The 22,028-nt window shown below is 36.9% G+C and overlaps 1 protein-coding gene across 1 annotated transcript; it reads right to left on the bottom strand.

The window, feature by feature from the left end:
• Positions 1–18,261, bottom strand: LOC149831787 (uncharacterized). Its single transcript, XM_090014121.1, has 4 exons — positions 18,121–18,261; positions 17,448–17,865; positions 666–773; positions 1–577 (listed from the first exon to the last, which is right to left on the bottom strand). The coding sequence occupies exons 2-4, from the start codon at positions 17,748–17,750 to the stop codon at positions 269–271; spliced, it is 720 nt and encodes a 239-aa protein (XP_089870247.1). The 5' UTR covers positions 17,751–17,865; positions 18,121–18,261; the 3' UTR covers positions 1–268.
• Between the last annotated feature and the right edge of the window lie 3,767 nt (positions 18,262–22,028).

The raw sequence follows: 22,028 nt of genomic DNA, 5'->3' as shown, positions 1-22,028 counted from the left end.
GATCACAAAGTGAAGATTGTCAGCCAACATTAATAGCCACACATTACACACCTGAAGCCAAAGAAAGATCACAAAGACATGAGAGAGAGAGAGAGAGCCTTCACACGTGAATGCAAAGAGAAACGCAAACTAGTCACAGAGTGAATAAAAGAAGAGAGATCACAAAGTGAAGATTGTCAGCCAATACTAATAGCCACACATACATGAAGCCAAAGAAAGATCACAAAGTCATTACAAATCTGTCAACCTGAGGAGCCATATCAGCCATCTAAAAGAATTTGTACTGGCTAGTCAGAGAGTTCTTCAGGTTGGAGTATAAGCCATACAGAGAGTACTGCCGTAGATTCTTCACCTCATACCATGAGTTCAGAGCAGCATAATGCTTGTCCGTACCAGAAAAAGTCAGCTGTATGCCAAGACTGCAGTCTACAGAGCCCCCATGGATTTTACAGTTTGAGTATTTGATAGCACAGTCATGCCCATTCAAGCACACAAAATTTGATTTCCCTGAACATGATGCACACCCATCCCTTTTCCAGTACAAGTTTTGGAGCCTTCCTTTCTGAAATTCAAGTACCTGCAGATATGCATATGATCACTCCATCAGATCCAACAACAGACTAAGCTGAACATGTATTGACCCTTAATCAACAACACAATCATACCAACGTGAAGCTGGTTACGATGTAGCTGCTGTTTGCAACAAATGTGGGAATGGATCGTGCTGCATACTTCCGACCAGCAAATGCTACCATATAACCCCCATACATATCCTATAAGAGTAGTAGATCAATCAATAGAATTCAAAATACAAATACTGGCAGGGAGACAATAAAATACAACTGAAACTGCTTTGAAATATATAAGCATTCTCATTAAGGTATCCAGTGACACAAGATGAACATCAATGCAAGACTGATTGAAAAGAGGGCAAGGTTGATCTATCTGAGAACCATAAATCAACACAGCATGCACCTAGAGAAAATGAGTGAATGGAAAGATCCTATAAAAAGAGCAGTATACTAGCAGTTTCTGTACATAACCAATAAACTGGACTTGCCCAAATTGGAAGATGATTGCAGAATGCAGGTTACTTAAGAATCTTGCCTAAGATACAAGGATGTAGACGAAAGGCTAAAACCAATCATCCACCATCCCAATAGTAGCGAAACCAGGCATGGTGCCAGACATTTTATCTTGCTTTAAGCCTCATCTAATTATCCTTAGCCTGGCATCACTGGCCAATACTTAAAAACAATAGAATATGGTCCAATTGTTTTATGAAACTTTCATAATAAAATCATTATATTTGCATGTGCACAAATGTGTGTTCGTGCATGTGTATCTTTCGTACCATTGATAGTACTATACTATCTAGTAGCCCCATTCAATTTCTAATATTAATATCAAATGTTTGCGGAACTGACCATACAGATGTGATCTCCATAGCTTTTTAGTGGAGAGCATGTACTAAATTAGGACATTTTGATGTTCAGACAGGTTCTAAAAGAATATAGAAAAATCAATCACCTTTGATACACCCAAATTTCACAAGAAAATCAACTTTTGCATAAAAATGATTAAATCAAAAGTACTTTTCTTTCTTAGTACAAAGCCATGGCAACCACATCCCTAGGGTCAAATTGAGTAAATGATACCTGTAACCCATGTCATTAGGGACATGCCAAAAATCTATTCGTGTCAACTGAATACGACACATGGTCAGACGACACCAAATATGCCATGACTTACCCTGGACACGTTTTTTAATGTCTCTGACACGGTCAGCTACCATTGGCTGAATCAGGTACAGTCAATCCTAAGGCACTTAAAATCTAACATTTTAACTTTTTGGAGAACCTGGTATAAAGTGACGATTTTTCTAAGCCTGTTGAACCATTAGATGGCTAATGAACCCTGCACCTCTCACCTTAGATAGAAAAAAGAGGTCTATCAGCCTCTTATTTTGGTCAATATGGGGCTAAACTTGCATCCTATAACCTTAAATGAAAAAGAGAGGTCCATGAGTCTCTATTTACATGATATAAGCTTGGAATTCAACGGTTCAAAAGATTTTCTTCATTAAATGCACTTTTGACAGCAGGTGAGGGGTTGGAGGTACCTAGTTTGGCAGCATATGAAAGAGAGAGTGTGTTTTGCAACATGCAAGAGGGACCAAGTACATGGCATCTAAGTATACGACTCTGGGTTCGGTTAAGGCCCAAAACTAAACCACTACATTTTGTGTCATGCATACATTTTTCAGGATTGCTAAGAAAACCAACATACTCCAACTCTTTGTTAAAAAATTAATAAAAAGGCATTTACATAAATTTAAGTTATGAATTTTTTTTATTAGATAACCTATATTTTTGCTTTAAAAATTTATTACATAATGTAATATATAGTATAAATATAAATATTTAATATACACACCTACATACATACATACATGGCTAATGAACCCTGCACCTCTCACCTTAGAGAGAAAAAAGAGGTCTATCAGCCTCTCATATTGGTCGATATGAGACTATACTTTCATCCTATAACCTTAAATGAAAAAGAGAGCTCCATGAGTCTATTAAAATGATATGAGCTTGCAATTCAACGGTTCAAAAGATTTTCTTCATTAAATGCACTTTTGACAGCAGGTGAGGGGTTGGAGGTACTAGTTTGGCAGCATATGAAAGAGAGAGTGTGTTTTGCAACATGTGAGAGGGACCAAGTACATGGCATCTAAGTATACGACTCTGGGTTCGGTTAAGGCCCAAAACTAAACCACTACATTTTGTGTCATGCATACATTTTTCAGGATTGCTAAGAAAACCAACATACTCCAACTCTTTGTTAAAAAATGATAAAAATACATTTACATAAATTTAAGTTATGAAAATATTTTTATTAGATAACCTATATTTTTGCTTTAAAAATTTATTACATAATGCAATATATAGTATAAATATAAATATTTAATACACCTACCTACCTACATACATACATATATGCATATATTTTCATCCTCGTGTCCTAATTTTTTTAATTTTCTTGAATTTGTGTCTCATCTACTAGTTACTTATGCATATGTGCCCATGTCTTTGTGACATAACCTGAAATTTTGACTTTCACCTAGAGATTATGGCACTATTGATGGTATCAAAGATAGTCCAATATAGTGTTTGGGTGTTTGTGCACATGAACAACGTTTTACATTGCAGCGCATAAAATTCATGATGTACACTAATGTTTTCTGGTATCATCCAGCATCAGGTTGGTCAAAGATCAGAATGGCTGGTGTCACCTCACTGTTTTTTGGCCAATCCATTACTCCAATGGCACATGACAAAAAGACAGCTTTGACTGGTCAGAACAAACTTAAAATTAGCCTAGCAGCACCAATGAGAATACAATAGTTGGCTCTTGGTTTCCCCAAGTCTAAGTAATGGTAAAGAGCAATGTTGTCAGTATCGGAATTGGGCCTGCATTGTTTGGCCAACGATTCAGGTGAATCGGCTGATACCGATTCTCAAGTGAATCGTGAAAAGAAGTGTATTCTTCAGTTACGGGTTTGGAGATCCAGACCCGTAACGTGTCATTAATGGCACTGTGTAATTTTCCTCTTTGTAATAAGGGTACTTTTGTACCCTAGTCTTATATTTGTATGTTATTATAAATGAGATGATATAGCAGCCGACCCTGTGTGATTAAGGGTTATCGGTTTTTATTTTCTGCTCTCTCTCTCCCTCTCTCTTTCCCTGTCTCTCAACTCTCACGAGTGAATCAAAAACTAACATGGTATCAGAGCCACGTTACAGGTGAAGCTGGAATCGATCCAAAAGGTACGTCTTAAAGATCCCTTTCTCCACGATATTTTTTCTTTCTCCTAAGTCAAGAAAATACTTTTGTTTTTCCCCAATCTCGTCTGCCCCTCATTTCTGGTTTACCCAAGTTCAATCAGATCTGACATTATTCAGATCTGACGATATTCAGATCTGACGATATTCAGAGAAATACCTTTGCTTTTCCCCAATCTCGTTTGCCCCCTCTTTTCTGGTTTACCCAAGTTCAATCAGATCTGACATTATTCAGATCTGACGATATTCAGAGAAATACCTTTGCTTTTCCCTAATCTCGTCTGCACCTTCTTTCATCTCGCATTTATTTCCATCTCCAAATAATGATCAGATCTGACGTTAATCAGATCTGATCATTTCTTCTCCTTCTTGTCTGAGTTACAGAGTTAGATATCTCTTACATATATTTTAATATCCCTTCATTCTGTTTTTTTTTCAGATCCTTCATACACTTTGCCAGTTAACTGTACTGCTTTTCATTTCACAGTCGTGAATTCATATTCACGACTTTCATAGTCAATATTCAATCACTTTTGAAAGTCAGAAATCTGACAAATATTTAATTTCTGCTTCAAAATCAGCCACTGTCGTCGGCCATTGATCTGAATTAGTTTCTGCTAAAAAAAAAAAAGATTACAGAAATGGTAGACAGATTGTGCTAAATCCATTCTTAATACTATAAACCATGGATTCAGTTCCTAATCAGTCAGTTCTTTCTTCAAGCTTCCTCAATCAACTCGTGTCTGAAAAATTAAACAATGGTAACTTCTTGACTTGGAAGAGACAAATCATACCTTTTATTAGGAGTCAGGATCTTTCTGGACATCTGGATGGATCTATTCCAGTTCCTCCTGAATTCATATCACAAGAAGAAAGGGACAATAAAGGGGAACCTACTACAGTATATGTTAGAAATCCTGAATTTGTGGTTTGGATGAAAAGAGACCAAGCGCTTGTTGCTTATATCACATCTACACTGTCACAAGAGGTACTTGTAGTAATTCCAGATGACTGTACTGCCATGCAACTTTGGAACAGACTTGTTCAGACATACTCACAGGTTTCTCAGGCCATGATTATGTTTCTTAAAAGAGAATTTCAAATGTTAAGAAATGATTCCATGACCATCATGGAATACTTGAACAAAATGAAGGTTATCACAGATCAACTTGCAGTTGTTGGAAGTACAGTTACTGATAAAGATTTGGTACAGCAAACTCTCAGTGGATTGGGACACGACTATCATATGATTGTTACTTCATTGTTATGTTTACCTGAGCTCCCCAATTTTGAAGATCTGCGTGCAAAATTGTTATAATATGAGATGAACCTAAAGGGGTTTTCTGAAGAATCATCTATGCATACTGGGGCACATGAAGTTCTTGCTACAGGGGTTACTTATGCACGAGGACGAGGAAGCTATGATATCAAGGGAAAAGGAGGACAAGGGAGAAATGGTCAAGGAGGTCGTGGATTATTACCCACACCCAACACATATACCAACTCATAAAGACAGAGGCCAATCCCTATATGCTTTTTGTGTAATAAAAGGGGGCATATCAAAGCTAATTGTTGGTTCAATCCTTTAAATAAAGGAAAATCAACCCAAACTGAAGCAAAAAGAAGCACAAACAATACAAGGATCAATGGAGAAGTAAAGGAATTATTGTTGTCAGCTTTAGCAGAATTGAATCTGAAACAACATGAGCAAGGTACTTGGTATGTGGACTCTGGTGCGACGACTCACGTTACTGGTGATGCAGGTAAGCTCCTAAAACTTGTTCCTTACATTGGTAAAAGCAGTATAGTTACTGGAGATGGATCACACCACTCTGTCTCTCATATTGGAAACTCCATTATACCGATGTCCGAATCTTCTATCAATCTTTCAAAGGTTCTTTATGTTCCTGAAATCAAGAAAAACATCGTTTCAGTTTCTAAACTTGTTGATGATATCAAAGCCTCAGTTGAATTTACTCCCTCTTCTGTTCTTGTCAAGGATCTCTGCACGAAGGAGACGTTCGCTAGAGGAAAACGACAAGGCAATATGTATGTTTTTCAAGAAGATCCTTCAGCACATATTCGCTCTGCAGATCCAAACTTGAAGCTCCAATCATCGTTGCCCTCTGAAAATTCCACTTGTGTCTTCAGTGTCTCTGAAATCAATAAGCCAAATCTTTGGCATGGTCGTCTAGGTCATTGCAGTAGTAGTTTCATTGAAAAGCTTGTTTCAAATAACCTCATTCCCAAGTCAAGTTTAAGAATAAATGTCAATGACAACAAATGTCCTAGTTGTCTCTTATGTAAGAGTCATGTTTTACCATTTCATTCTATCAATAAAAGAGCTTCAAGACCTTTTGAGACTATTTGTTCTGATGTTTGGGGACCTGCTCCAGTTGCTTCCATATCTGGAACTAGATATTACCTTTTGTTTGTTGACAGTTATTCTCGTTATTCTTGGATATTTTTCATGAAACACAAATCTGAGACCTTCAAGTTGTTCTGAAACTTCCATTCCTTTGTCAAAAACCAATTTTCTGAAAACATCCTTAGTTTCCAATGTGACGGAGGAGGTGAATTTTCATCCATTGACTTTACTAACTTTCTCCAAAGTAACAGGATAAGGAAAAAAGTGTCTTGCCCACACACACCTCAGCGGAATGGGATTGCTGAAAGAAAGCATCGCCATATTGTTGAGAGTGCGATGAGCATGATGCATGACAGCAGTCTCCCGATCACTTTATGGACATAGGTTTTTCATTCTGCAGTTCATGTTATAAATCGTTTACCCATGACTATTTTAGAAAACAAGTCTCCTTACTTGTGTCTTTTTGGTGTACATCCCAACTATCATGATTTGCATGTGTTTGGTTGTATATGTTACGTTCATGTTGATAGTTCAATGAGACATAAGTTTCAGGACAAGGCCCTGAAGTGCAGGTTTGTAGGTTATGTCGATGACTATAAAGGGTATAGGTGCTATGATCCGGTGAGCAAGCGCATCAAAATATCAAGAAATGTCATCTTCGATGAATTGAATTTTGATTGTCGATGTACTAGTTCTTCAGAATCACAACCTGAAGTTGAGGCTTATCATCCTTGGTTGAATTATGAATTTCTCTCCGGAACTAGTGAGGTTTGCTCGAACTGTACTCAAAAGAATAAGGAATCTATGTCTGCTGATGAAGTGGTTGCTCATGAAAATACAGACCCAACTTCGAATTCACAAAGGTATAAAGGTCTTGTCTACGCTCGCAGAGAAAGAGAGCCGCCCACCATAGTTAATTCAGAAACAGACAGATCCTCTACACCCAACATCGCTGATAATAGAAGATCGACACGTACTCGTCATCCAATTGAAAGATGGGTCAGTTATGAAAATTTCTCATTAGACTTTCAACTCTTTCTAACAGCCTTGAATAAAGAAGATGAACCCACAACGTTCTCTCAAGCATCAAATTCCAGAAGATGGATTGAAGCCATGAATGAGGAGATGGAAGCTCTACATGAATGTGGTACGTGGGATGTCGTATCAAGACCACTTGACAGAAATGTTGTTGGTTCGAAATGGGTGTACAAAATAAAGTATAAACCAGATGGATCTATAGAGCGCTACAAGGCGAGACTTGTAGCCAAAGGATTTACACAGGAGCAAGGACAGGATTATGATGAAACTTTTAGTTCAGTGGTGAAGATGGGAACAATCAGGATTATACTTTCTTTAGCTATTGAACATCAATGGACTATTAACCAACTTGATGTGAAGAATGCCTTTCTTCATGGAAATTTGAGAGAAGAAGTATACATGGAACAACCCACTGGCTACGCAGAAGGCGATCCTACAAAATATGTATGCAGACTAAAAAGGGCGATATATGGATTGAAGCAGGCATCCCGATCTTGGTTCGACAGTTTCTCTGTTGAAATTCAAAAATATGGTTTTAAGAAATCTCTTCTTGACCATTCCTTATTTATCTTTAAGAACCAAGACACAACTACTCTGTTATTGATATATGTAGATGATATCATCATCACTGGCAGTTCCAATGAGCACATTAAAGAAGTGAAACATCTCTTGAATCAAAGGTTCAAAATGAAGGACCTTGGAAAGCTACGATACTTTCTTGGAGTTGAAGTCGACAGTACTTCTGACGAGATGACTCTCACTCAACATAAGTATACCATTGATGTTCTAAATAAAGCGGGTACGAAAGACTGCAAGCCCATGGGAACTCCTAGTGTCCTTCATCAAAGGCTTAGGTCTCAAGATGGGGATCCTTTTGATAATCCCACACAGTATCGTAGCATAGTAGGTATGTTACAATATCTCACCTTTATTCGTCCAGATATAGTCTACTCGGTGAATCAAGCTTCTCAATTTATGCATGCACCATGTGAAGGGCATATGAAAGCAGTTAAACGGATACTTCGATACCTCAAGGGAACTGTTGGGGATGGCCTCATATATCAGCGAAAGACAAATGGGCAAAATGCACATGAGATCACTGTTTATTCTGATGCAGACTGGGCAAAAGATCCAGATGAACGCAAATCGGTATCCGGCTATTGCGTGTTTGTTGGGATGAATTTAGTTTCTTGGAGTAGTAAGAAACAAAAGGTTGTTGCCAGATCCAGTACAGAGGTTGAATATAGGTCAATGGCAGCCGCCACTGCTGAAGCTACTTGGATTAGACATTTACTGACAGAAGTAGGGGAATCGATCTCTCGATCACTTCTTTTGTGTGACAACCAGAGTGCCATTAGTATGTCTTTTAATCCAATCCATCACAGTAGTGCCAAACATATTGAAATAGATCAGCATTTTGTGAGACAAAAAGTAGAAGAGAAAGAGATTGAGCTTGAATTTGTACGAACCATAGATCAGGTGGCGGATATATTTACAAAAGGATTGACGAAAGACAGATTTTGGATGTTAAAAGGCAAGTTGTTCATGGTCCAAGATCATGCACAACTTGAGGGAGGGTGAAAAGAAGTGTATTCTTCAGTTACGGGTCACGGGTTTGGAGATCCAGACCCGTAACGTGTCATTAATGGCACTGTGTAATTTTCCTCTTTGTAATAAGGGTACTTTTGTACCCTAGTCTTATATTTGTATATTATTATAAATGAGATGATATAGCAGCCGACCCTGTGTGATTAAGGGTTATCGATTTTTATTTTCTGTTGTCTCTCTCTCTCTCTCTCTCTCCCTCTCTCTTTCCCTGTCTCTCAGCTCTCACGAGTGAATCAAAAACTAACAAATCGTTCTGAATCAGCCAAAAAATAATTAAAAAATATTATGTGTCAATCAGAATATGACACATGTTAAAGCCATTAAAATAATATTAATAAATTAATTTTAAGCTATTTTTTACATTTATTAAAAAGTAGCCGATTCAGGTCAGTATCATATTGAATTTCTGGCGATACGGACAAACTGGTAAAGAGGGAAATGTTTCTAAGATGTTGCCAAGCCTATCAATTTCTGACACCACCATTGCCAGAAATAGACAGAGTTCATAGTGAGACCTATATAGTAAAATGCACAGTGCATTAAGACATAATCTTAAACACATAATACTTGATCTGACCCCATAGATGTGTTTAGCATGATTAGTTTACTAGGAAATACACTTGGAACAAGTTGTTTAAATATAAAAGTTTGTCTTTTTAATCAATAAAATAATTAAAGATATGTATGAAGGAGTAGTAACCAATGCCCGCACTTGTGGAGGGGTGACAACCAATTTTCCTATAACGGTTGGGTTACATCAAGGATCTGCTTTAAGCCCTTTCCTATTTCCTATAGTGATCGATGGGCTTACGAGATCAATTCAAGAAAATGTGCCGTGGTGTATGTTGTTTGCTGATGATATTGTTTTGATTGATGAGTCTAGAGTTGGGGTTAATGCTAAGTTAGAATTATGGAGACAGACATTGAAAGCAAGAGGTTTTAAGTTGAGTAAGAGTAAGACAGAATACATGGAATGTCGGTTTAATAAGCAACGAAGTAATGATGAGAGTGTAGTGAAGCTTGGTGAGCAAGAAATACCGGTGGATGATTGTTTCAAATATTTGGGATCTATCATTCAAAAGTATGGAAAAATTGATGGAGATGTAAATCATAGGATAAAGGTTGGGTGGATGAAATGGAAAAGTGCAACTGGAGTGTTGTGCGATCGTAGAATGTCATTGCGGTTGAAGGGAAAGTTTTATAGGACGACTATTAGGCCTGCTTTACTATATGGTACGGAATGTTGGGCTGCCAAGAGACATCATATTCAAAAAATGAGTGTAGCCGAGATGCGTATGCTGAGATGGATGTGTAGAAATACAATAAAAGATAAGATTCGGAACGAGGAGATACGTAAGAAGGTAGGCGTTGCACCCATTGAAAATAAGATGAGAGAGAATCGTTTACGGTGGTTTGGACATATTCGGCGAAGGCCTAATGATGCTCCAGTTAGAAGGATGGAGAAATGGGAAAATATATTAGTTAAAAGAGGTCGGGGTAGGCCTAGGAAGACATGGATGGAGGTGATAGGAAAGGATATGAATGCTTTGAACCTCACCAAGGACATGGCATTGGATAGAAATGATTGGAGGAGAAGGATTCATGTGGAAGACCCATAATGATTTTCTTTTTTGGTTCATATCGCCGACCCCAATTCTTTTGGGATGAAGGCGTAGTTGTTGTTGTTGTTGTTGTTGTTGTTGTTGTTGTTGTTGTCTTTTTAATCAATAAAATTTTGCATATTGTGCAGCCAACCAGTTTTCTAAATTTTCAAGAAACCTGTTTAGCTTTACACATCACAATAACATGATCCAAAACATGGTTATTAATTATCTAAACATAGTTGTAGATTTTGATCCACAAAGCATTCAATAAAATGTTAAGAAACCAATGTGATCTACTGGATAGTTTGGTATATATATATATATATATATATATATATATATATATATATATATATATATATATATATATATATATATATATATAGTAATGATACGGTGCTCCCAGAGCACCTACTCCCTTTTATTAGCCGTTGGATATTTTGAGATCCAACGGTTGTGATGCATGCAGAAATAGAGCTGGGAATCACTTTAAATATGCATGCTACCTTAAATGGTACATGCATGCTTTGGAAATTCCCAGCCGTTACCTTAAATGGCTCTCTCTCTCTCTCTCTCTCTCTCTCTCTCTCTCTCTCTCTCTCTCTCACACACACACACACACACACACAAAAGGATAAATGTGTAGATCTCTCTCTCTCTCTCTCGTCCTTTCCAATGCAGCTACCTTAAATGATACTCTCTCTTACAAATACAAGCATACTTTTCTAGAAAAATGGGAAATTTTCAAATACCCCCAAACGTTTCGGCCTAATTCATGCACACACTAAACGCTTCAGAGTTTGCACATGCCCACCAAAGTTTTCTTATTGTTTAATCAAATTACCCCAATCATAAACTAACATTAGGTTGTTCTTGGGTTAACCTAACTCATGTTTTGAAGTTACCATTTTACCCCTATAACTGGCAAAATAAAGTTACTAATTTGCCTTTATTCTAAAAGTATGAACAAAGTAAGTTTGACCGTGTATAGAGTTGTTAACTGAATGTATTTAGTAAAAAGTTTATTCACTACAATGATACTTAAACCGTTGACCTCCCCAACAAGAAACAAGACACTAACTACTACACCATGAAGCTCATTGTTGGCCATTTTTAGAAAAAAATTTATATAAAGCTTAAATTGCAACAAGCCAATCAACTCAACAATTACTCGACCCACTAATAGCGCAATTGGGTCCGTTTGGTTCCTCAATAGTTGACCTGATAATTATCTGAACCCAAACTAAATGCATTTTCATTTGATCCAAAAGCCAATCTGGTTATAGTTGACAAAAGTTCTACTAATTCAAGAATCAAGTTCAATTAGCTATTGCCATGATGGTGACTATGCGAGCTCTAAGGTTTTCATTTAGATCTGACAACTTAATCCACTTAATTTTGAGCCTAATATAGATTCAAATCTATAAATATATGCATTTGACATAAATAGCCTTAGTTGTCATAGGCGCTAAGCGATGAGCCCCTAAAAAGGCCTAGGCAGTACCCCCAAATAAAAAACATAATAAGAAACATGTATACAATACAAAATCAATCAACAATAAGCAATAGACAAATAATATGTCGTTGAACACTGTAAAGTAATTATATTATATAACCTTAACCTGGTCAAACAAATTAAAAATAAATTTAACAATTAAATAAACAAACCATACAACTAACAATGTGAATGAAAAATACACAAAAAATAAAATCATGTATACAAAAAAATTAACAACAACAATAGACATAATACAAGAAATAAACAAATAATGTCTTCTTCTTCTCAACAATAGACAAATAATGTCTTTTTCTTCTTCTCTCAACAATAGACATAATACAAGCAATAGACAAATAACATGTCTTCTCCTTCTTCTCCTCGAAGAAGAAAATAAATGATATGTCTTCTTCAAAAAAAAAAATCTTCAAAAAAAAAAGGCCTAGGCGGTCCCGGCCTAGGCGGTAAAATAGGGCTCCACCACCCGAACCTAGTCGCCCAGGCGGTGGGGCTGCGCCTAGGCTCCGCCTTTGACAACTAAGTAAGCAGCTAATAAATAGTTTGGGCTGGCTTATTAGACCCACATCCATACCATCATTGACTTTAATTTAGATAGGAAATACATTAAGTATGAATGTATTAATCATGGCAACTTAAACAAAGATTGTGATTCTCTCTCTCTCATCCTCTTCGCTACAGATTTTGATGGGTACGTTGGGCGTCGCCTTAAATTGAAAAGCTGAAAGTACGTTCAAATTCAAACCGAGATTGCAGATTGGAATCACATTTTCCACCTTTTTCAAAGATAGAGTATAAACATAATGGTATTCTAATGAAATATAAGAGAGAAAACGAAAAAATATCATTATATGTTGTTGCTTAGCATCTCTTGGGCTACGGTCTATGTTATCAAAATTAAAAAAAGTTTGTGAACAAAAAAACATCATGTTGTTGACTTGGTGATCAAATTAACGTGATCACATTGAGAGAATCAGATATTGTTATTTTAGTAAGGAATGACCTTTCTGGCCATAAAAGAATTGACTACTCAATATAGTGAAAACGATTACGCATTTCTTGAAATAGAAAAATCTCATTGTGTTTTGGTAATTAAAAAGTCAAGTTATGTATTCATTCATCTACATGAAGGCTTATACGGTTATACCTTGTTCAAAAATTATCATTGCATAACTTTATCAACTCCAATGAGGCTGTACATGTTTACTCACAAGGCATGTGCACACATGTTTGGTAAGGTGTGAGGCATGTCACAATGGTCTAGAATAACCAGTTGGATCCTTGTTTAGGGTATGTTGTATTGTTGTAGAGGATGGAGACGGTAGAAATAGTTAGTCCATTGAGCCTTCACTAGGGTATCACAGTACCTTGATTGCTCCCTAATAAAAATGCCCTCAGAATGATGACTTGGCCTTTTGTCTAAACAAAATCCTTCTTGTTTCCAACTTTTCATAACATTCCTAATGTACTATATCTGATTTTTCTATAACACGAAAAAAGTCAAATTTTGTTATATGTGAAAATTACTCATAATCTTATCGTAAATGAGACGGTCCATTCCTGTCTCTCTCATGAACTGCAATGAGAACCTAAAATGTGGAAGGGTGCACAACCAAAAATATTAGCATCGAATTGGTGTCAGAGCGACCCGATACAATCACTGGATCTGCTTTCGAGTCGAACCCTTTGGTCATGTTAGTGTGACAAAACAATCCAGCTATACCTCATTTACCCCTTCATTATTAGTTAGTGTAAGCTTTAAAAAATTCTTAACACATTATATGTATGGTCATGGGTACCTGATGTATTAGCACATAAAAAATATTTTTTTGCATTTGTTTTTTATTTTTTTTTCATTTGCCATTATATGTAAGGTCTTCCTTTTGTCACAGAATATGGTGGCAAGCTGGAAGAAATAAGATTACAAAAAAATACATGCAAAATATATCTAAAATATGTTAGACATGGATGCATGTGCTCACATTCCATCATCCATGTCCAAGATCCACGTATACATCTATATGCTGGGGATTAAGGCCCCCTTCCTTTCCAGTAGGCAAGCCCTACTGCTGCCTATACAACCGGCAATTATTCAACCACACATACTAGTAGGGTTCAAACTGCACCTACCGACCAAACAGAAACCTCATCAGTGGAGGCCTACCCATGCATGGTGACTATGTTCTTGATCCATACACGAGGAAACATTTGTGGTTTACGAGAGAAGGGGTCATGTTCAGGTAGTAACAAACGAATAACAGTTAATACAGTTTACATTTTATAATGTATGTGTACAGCTCTGATTTGAAGCTTGAAATTAAATATTTTGTTGGGTAAGTAGAGTACCTCTCAATTTAATATTCAAAAAGCTGTGGCTTGACTCATGCATATGCATGAATTAGATGATATATGGTGTTAAACAGTACAAATCATCTAATTTTTTTTTCAGTTAAGTATCCTTGAACCAATTTTTGTTTGAAATGCCAAATTTCATTGTGCATTACCACTCTTTGTGAGTGAAGAGGTAGGTAATTAACATGAGAATCTTGTGCCCTTGTCAGTCAATCCTCTTCCAATGTTATCCATTTTCATACATACATGCATATGAACATATATGTATATGGGCTAGTCCTTGTCTAGACTCTGGCCTAAAAATCTATCTTCCAGTAAATTTCTAGTGTCAAAAAAGCTAACATACATGGACAATAATCACACATGCATTCTACCAAGTTTCAGTTCAAGTCAATATCTGGAATATAACATCTATTGTTTTTATTGTGTTGCCTTTTTCTACTGGGTAAATTTCTTTGCAAGCTGTATGAATGCTTATCATTGATTACAACATGATGAAAACTCAAGGTTTTTTCTTGTTTTTGTTGTAGTCCATGATTTCTAATGCAGAGGAAAAAGTAAAGCAGCTCAGGCAGTCTGTTGAACTTGTGAAGAATGAACAATTCCGATATGGGAGAAAAAAAATAAGACCCACATCACCAAATTCAATAAGAAAAAGAAAAGAATGAAAGACAGAATAAAAAATTGGAGAATATAGTGAATGGAAATGGTTTAGGCAGATACTACAAGATCAAAGTAGCACAAACATTGAAATGGTAATCTAACACGAGCATTGCTCACCCTGATTGATTCGGATGGGGGAAGTCTTCCAGAGAGAGAGAGAGATTAGACACTAAGAGTTTCTTTTTTTAGAAAACCAATAGAGTTCGTTGGACATGGATGCATGTGCTCACATGACATCATCCATGTCCAAGATCCACATATGCATCTATTTGTGAGAGAGAGTATCATTAGAGAGAGAGAGCCATTTAAGGTAACAGTTGGGAATTTCCAAAGCATGCAGGTACCATTTAAGGTAGCTGCATGCATATTTAAAGTGATTCCCAGCTCTATTTCTGCATGCATCACAGTAAAAGGGAGTAGGTGCTCTGGGATCACCGTATCATATATATATATATATATATATATATATATATATATATATATATATATATATATATATATATATATATATATATATATATGGAGTTTTATTGGCTATTGTCGCCATTACCTACAAATACCTCTTTGTTTTCATTTTTTTTTGTTGTTTTGCATGAAACCAACCTTAAGATGTGATCTACATGTTTCGCTTAGTGGGAATCGGCTTTTGAATCGTTCGATTCGTAGGTAGGACCTTATCAGACTTCAAAAATCAACGACAAACAATGTGTGATACTTTCCTGGGCCATAAAATCGTGTTTTTTCATTGAAAAAACATGATCGAAAAGCCGATTCCCACTATTTTGAGCATGCCGAATCCATCCATGAGGTTGATTTGGATCAAAACAACTTGTGCATAGGAGATCCAAACTCATCTGTACATAATGGCACCATTATATATATATTAAAATACCATGAATGAGGGCTCCTCCAATTCAAATTCAAATTAAATCACAGAAACACTAGCAACCATGGCCTAGATTTGGGGTTTCAATCTGGTAGTTAATAGCTGAGATAAGTATTAACCCCACAAACTGTGCCCACATAATTGTGATAAGAAGAGTCTTAAAAAAACTGCAGTGGATTCTCAGTTCCATGCATGTAATCTAAATTTTCTATTTCTTTGCCATATTTCTCTTCAAACATTGAGCTCGCAAACCTATGAATCACTTCAATCTGTTGCAAAATTCTGTTAAATTCTTAAATTTAGGCATAGAATATCCTTAGTTACTAATATAAGACAGACAAGTTACATCACTACCCCTCAATTACATGCATATAGCTATACTCTCCCCCAACATGCCTCTACAATTTTTTTTACAGATCTCATATTTTGGTTAACAGAAATATTATAAATGGAGATGTACCAATTATTCCAACTCTCAAATTGAAAACTCTATCGTTTGAGTTCTTGTCCTTCCCCCAAAAAAAATCTATTTTCAAAAATTAAAGGAAAGAAGTTACCATACTTGATACCTATATATTTATACTTGCTTTGCATGGGAAGAACATTTGAGGAACACAATGTTGCATTTAATGGAGTAGTCATGACAACTGATGGATTTTAAAAGAGGCTTGACCGTGCTCCCATGGATCAACCTTTACATCACCCAATACAGCAAAAGGCCCTGTCCTTCGTCTTGTGGAAGATCAGTCTCTGATTTATTATTATTAAAGTTATAAATGTAAATGTTGCATTCGAGTTGTCAACTTGGGAAAACAAAGTGAAATCTTTAGTAAGAATATGGAACTGCCTTTTTCCTCTGAATTTCATCCCTTCAAATGCACGAGGCCAGGAAAATCAAATCCATGATGAATAGAAAATCACATGTCTTGTCCACTGATGACCATAACAGATTTACAATGATACATTTTGTTGAAATAAGTCGGAAGTATTCATTAACTCCCACTCCCAAAATTCAGAGGTTCTGATCGAATCCAACTGTAAAAGGCAAACCACTTGTTTTGTTGCTCTAAAAAGGTGTAAAAAGAGAAACCTCCAAGACCTATGGAAGCTAGAAAAAAGTTTTGCATGTATATCCATTGAAACCAGCGTCCAGAGCATGATTCGACATCTTTTGCTAGGGAGAACATGGTTTTCTGCAAATTCTAGCTAAAACTTAATTTCCTTTTACTATCATAGACAAATGATAACATCCTTGCAAACAGTTGTAGGGATTACTTAAAAATCATTTCAAATAAGTGGAGCACTAAAACGATAAACATTTTGAATCACAGACCTTATCCAAAAACACAAAAAAACTCATAAATGAAGCATCAAAATACACAATCACGAACCAAAATCTCCCATCAGAGCAAATAAAGCGATCGAAAATCTATTGAATCACAGACCTTATCAAAATAAAAACTAAACCGATAAATAAACGAATAATTGAGTCAGCAATCTACACAAGCACGAACCAAAGTATCTCATGATTTCATAGCATGGGGTGGAAGGAAGGGATACCGACCGGATTAAAGCTAGATGTGTTAATAGTGAGGAGGGAGATCTCGTCGACCTTCGGCCGGAACACGGAAAGCATAGCATTAGAAGCTAGGGAAAGGCGTTGATCGCAGGGAGACAGCTGGGTCTGTCCCGAAAAGAAGCCCTTGTATGAGTAGAAAGCGACCCCAAATGTGAAACCGTCCGATTTCTGGATGAGAGCGTCGTCGCACGGCTGAAAGACGTGGTTGGTGTCGGCGCCATCGACTAACACCACAACTCCAACCAGCAAAGAAAGCAGCAAAATGTGACTCCTGTGGATGCTCCCCATCTTCTTCTTGTTCTTCCCTGTGTAACCTAACCGGGGGAGGGGAAGAAATGCCCCTACTCCCTCCTTCCCCTCTCGTTTTTTTATCTTTTTCAGAAATTAGCCGCCTTGCCTTTACCTGGAACAAGAGGTCACCACACAATTCACCAAATCTACGTACTTTTTCCCCTTTGATTGATCTATGATACATGTGTAGAGGAGAGTGGTTCATTGCAACTATATTGATTGTTGGTTTCAATCTCATACAAAACAGAAATGAACGTTCTTTTAAGGGTTACAATGTGAATGGGCACATTGATCTCTCCCTCTTTTGTAGGGATGATGTTTTCCGTCACAACCCAGAGAGAGAGAGAGAGAGAGAGAGAGATCATACCGGAGTTTATCTGCCACAGGTAGAGATTTTCGATGGGAAGGAGTTTCCGGCGGACGGAGGACAAGGTGGAGAGAGAGAGGAGGGGGAGGGGGGGCAAAGGCCAGACCCTCCTCGGCGTGGATGGCTGGGATCGCATCACATGTTCTTGTTTTGGGGGGTGTTTGGTTCGAACCGTGGACGTCCGATGAGCTATTGGTTGAGCTGTACTTTTCCCGTTCTCCTCTGGCTTGTGCGTTTTTCTTTTATATGTATGCGTGCAAGTTTTGGGCTGTTTAAGGTTAGGGAGGCCGGAGGGGTTTGAAATTCCTTTGATGAATTTTTGAAGTTTACCCAAAAAAGAAATATATATTGGCCTTGTTTGGAAACTTGGCGTCAGAGGTAGTCGGAGTGAAAAGTTGGGAATACCCATGGACGCAATTGTAGGAAATGATGCAACTGAGGTGGTAATTGTCAAATACTACATCAGTTTCCACACCCGTGCATAATGCTCTTGCAACGAAGCAGGTTATATGTTCCCCCGAAGACACAGGTGCGTATTTGGGGGTCCGAATAAGTGCCACATATATAAGCATGTGGAGCTCGTATCCCCATGTGTGTCAGCATCACTTAGCATCAGAGTTTGGTGTTGTTGCAAAGACTTAAGTACTCTTTCCCACCATTCTCACCATGAAACGATGGTTCGAGAAAAGGATAAATTGTTCTCTTTCTAAAAAAGGGAGGATGATCTTAACTCTTCAAAATCCAAACGTTTTGTTTTCGCCATAAGCAGTAAACTCCTATGCTGCCACCAAATTACCCTTTGATGACGCACTATCTGTTGTAACAAGAGCTTCCTTTGATGATGCACTCTTTTCCATCATCTGTTGCCGTCAGAGTGACCTTTGTCATTGTATGCGCAGTGGAAGCATCGTTACCACCATCTGCTACATCTATCTTTGGGGTGTTTCTCTTCTACTGTCAGATTACCAAAATTTATAGCATTTTGGTGAGTTTCGTGTAAGGTTTCGCTATGTAAACAAATTGATTTGTAAATCTGAATGCTAAATCTTACAACTGATTGTATTATTCATGTTAAATAACACCTATTTTCATATTGAAACAAATCGATTTGTACATATTCACCTTCTTGGCATCGAAAAACAATTAGCATGATTTGTTCTTAAGAAGGTCAAACATTACAACGATATGTACTTATGAATGCTATTTTTTTACAATGATTTATACATTGAAATGCAACAATGATTTATACATTTAATGGAGTAGTGGTTTATACGTTCAATGCAGCAACGATTTATACGTTTGAAGCAGTAGCGATGTGTATTTATGATTTATGAAGTTACCATAATTTGTACTTAAGTTTGCTAAATCATACAACGATGTTTACTTATGAAGCCCAAACATTACAATAATATGTACTTATGAAGGGTGTGATTTCTACAACGATTTGTAAGTTTGAAGCATGAACGATTTATATATTTAAATCAGTAGTGATTTATACATTTGAAGCAACAATAATTTATATGTTTGATGCAGTAGCGATGTGTATTTATGAAGTTACCTCGATTTGTACTTAAGTTTGCTAAATCTTACAATGATATTTACTTATGAAGCAAAATATTGTGATTATTTATAATGTTGGTGATTGTGTAACAAATGTGATAATTTGTAATAATATATACTTGGGGAGGCAGTTGTAACATATAATGATGCGGTTAAATTTATGTGTTGTGCAGGTTAGCAATGACTAAAATTTGTAAGACAAGAAATCCTCCGTCGTTTGATGGGATGATTACTGGAGAAATTATTCATCAGTCTGATATATATGAGCGTTATGAAACGTACAAAAGTATAATGAAGATTGAGAATGATAAAGACAAGGACAAAGCGTTGGAATTTTATAATGTAGAGCCTGATCCATCATATATTGAAGATGAAGAGCAAAAGAAGAAGGATGAGGAACAACTATAGATGATGAAGAAGAAGAAGGATAACAGAGAGAAGGAAAAGCAAAAGAAAAATGAGGAGGAGAATGAAAAACAAAGAAAGAAAAGACAAATGAACTAGGAGGAGGAGAGGGAAAGACAAAGGAAGAATGAGGGGGAGAATGAAAAGTAAAGGAAGAAAAAGCAAATGAAGAAGGAGGAGGGGGAGGAGGAGGAGGAGAGGAAAGGAAAAAGAAGAAAAAGGAGGAGGAGGAAGAGAAGGAAAGACAATTGAATAAGAAGAAGGAAAAGAATAAGGAGAAGGAAGAAGAGAAAGAAATGCAATTGAAGAAGAAGAAGGAGAAGGAAGAAGAGAATGAAAGGCAAATGATGGAGATGGAAGAGAAAAGGTAAAGGAAGAGGCATCAGGATAAGAAAGAGAATGAAAGGCAAAGGAAGGAGAACGAGGACAAGGAAAAAGAGAAAAGACAAATGAAGGCGAAGGATGAGGAAGAGAATGAAAGACAAAGGAAGGAGAAAGAGGACGAGAAAGAGAAAGAAAGGCAAATGAATGAGAAGGAAGGTGAGACAAATAAGGAAAGGAAGACGAGAAAGATAAGGAAAGGAAAACGAAGAAGCATGAAGAGGAAGAGAAGGAAAGGAAAAGAAAAAAGCAGGAGGAGAAAGAAAAGAAAAGGGAAAGGAAGGAAGAAGTAGAAAAATAAAGAAGGAAGGTGAATGAGCGAATGAAGGAAGAAGTAGAAAAGCAGAGGAGGGAGGTGGCGAAGTGAAGGAGCAATAAGAAAGGCAGAGGAGGAGAGAATGAATGTGGAATAAGAAAGGCAGAGGAGGGAGGAGGATGAGCAAATGATAGAGCAATAAGAAAGGCAGGGGAGGGAGGGAGGGGATGAAGAGGAGAAAAGTGTGATCAAGGTATGTAAATCACTCATGTTTGTCACGATTTACTATGATAGGCATTATTATGTATAGTGATTACTATGTATAGCGACTATTGCGATAGCAATTACTATGTATAGTGATTACTATGTGTAGGGATTACTGTGACTTATGTATAGTGACTACCGTAATAGCGATTAGTATGTATAATGATTACATGATGATTTACTGTGATATGTATCATTATGTATAGCGATTACTATGATAGTGATTACTATGTATAACAATTATTGTGATAGTGATTACTCTGTATAGTGATTACTGTGATAGTGATTACTATGTATAGCGATTATTGTGACCTATATATAGTGATTACCGTAATAGCGATTAGTATGTATAGTGATTACTTTGATATTGAGTGTACAACAATTATTATATATAGCAATTAATGTGTACAATGAAGTACAAATATGACTAATTATGATTTGATGCGAATAATATGTTATTTTGTGTTACAGGAAAGTCAGAAGAGAAGTAGAACACTAGGTAAAAAGCTCAGAGGGCGGTGTCAGTAGCCTATAGTTCTGTCGTGGTATGAACAATTGAATGAACATCAGAAGGACTGATTACGAAATATGCACTTCGGTGGCCTTCTGGACCAACATTATTTTGAAATGTATTGGAGCAACATAACCCACCTGATCAGTAAGTGAAATTATAAGACGAACACATTTTAGTTTGATGATTTTGAGATCACCATGACCCTAGAAAATGTTGCACGAATTACGGGTCTTAAGTGTCATTGAAGTGTTATCCTAGCATGGCATTCAAACTATAATGCATGGGACAAGTGCACGACCCTTCTAGGAATGTCGATGGAGGACTGGGGTCAATGTATTTCTGGTGAAAGCAATTTCACATCGATGAAAGTTTCTTATTTCCATAATAAATGGGAAAGCCGATCTGCTACATGTGCATCTGAAAGAGCTGACCAAGAGTTGTGCGGCTTCTTTCTTTATTTTTTTGGACTTACTTTGATTTTTAATTTGTCTGGTTCAAGGTTAAGTTACATGTGGTTGCAGTTCTTGA

This window comes from Nuphar pumila, chromosome 7 (assembly GCF_984573655.1).
Source record: "Nuphar pumila chromosome 7, dmNupPumi1.hap1.1, whole genome shotgun sequence".
Taxonomy (NCBI): Eukaryota; Viridiplantae; Streptophyta; class Magnoliopsida; order Nymphaeales; family Nymphaeaceae; genus Nuphar; species Nuphar pumila.
Note: the sequence above shows the minus strand (reverse complement) of the source record. Positions and strands in the feature narration are given on the sequence as shown.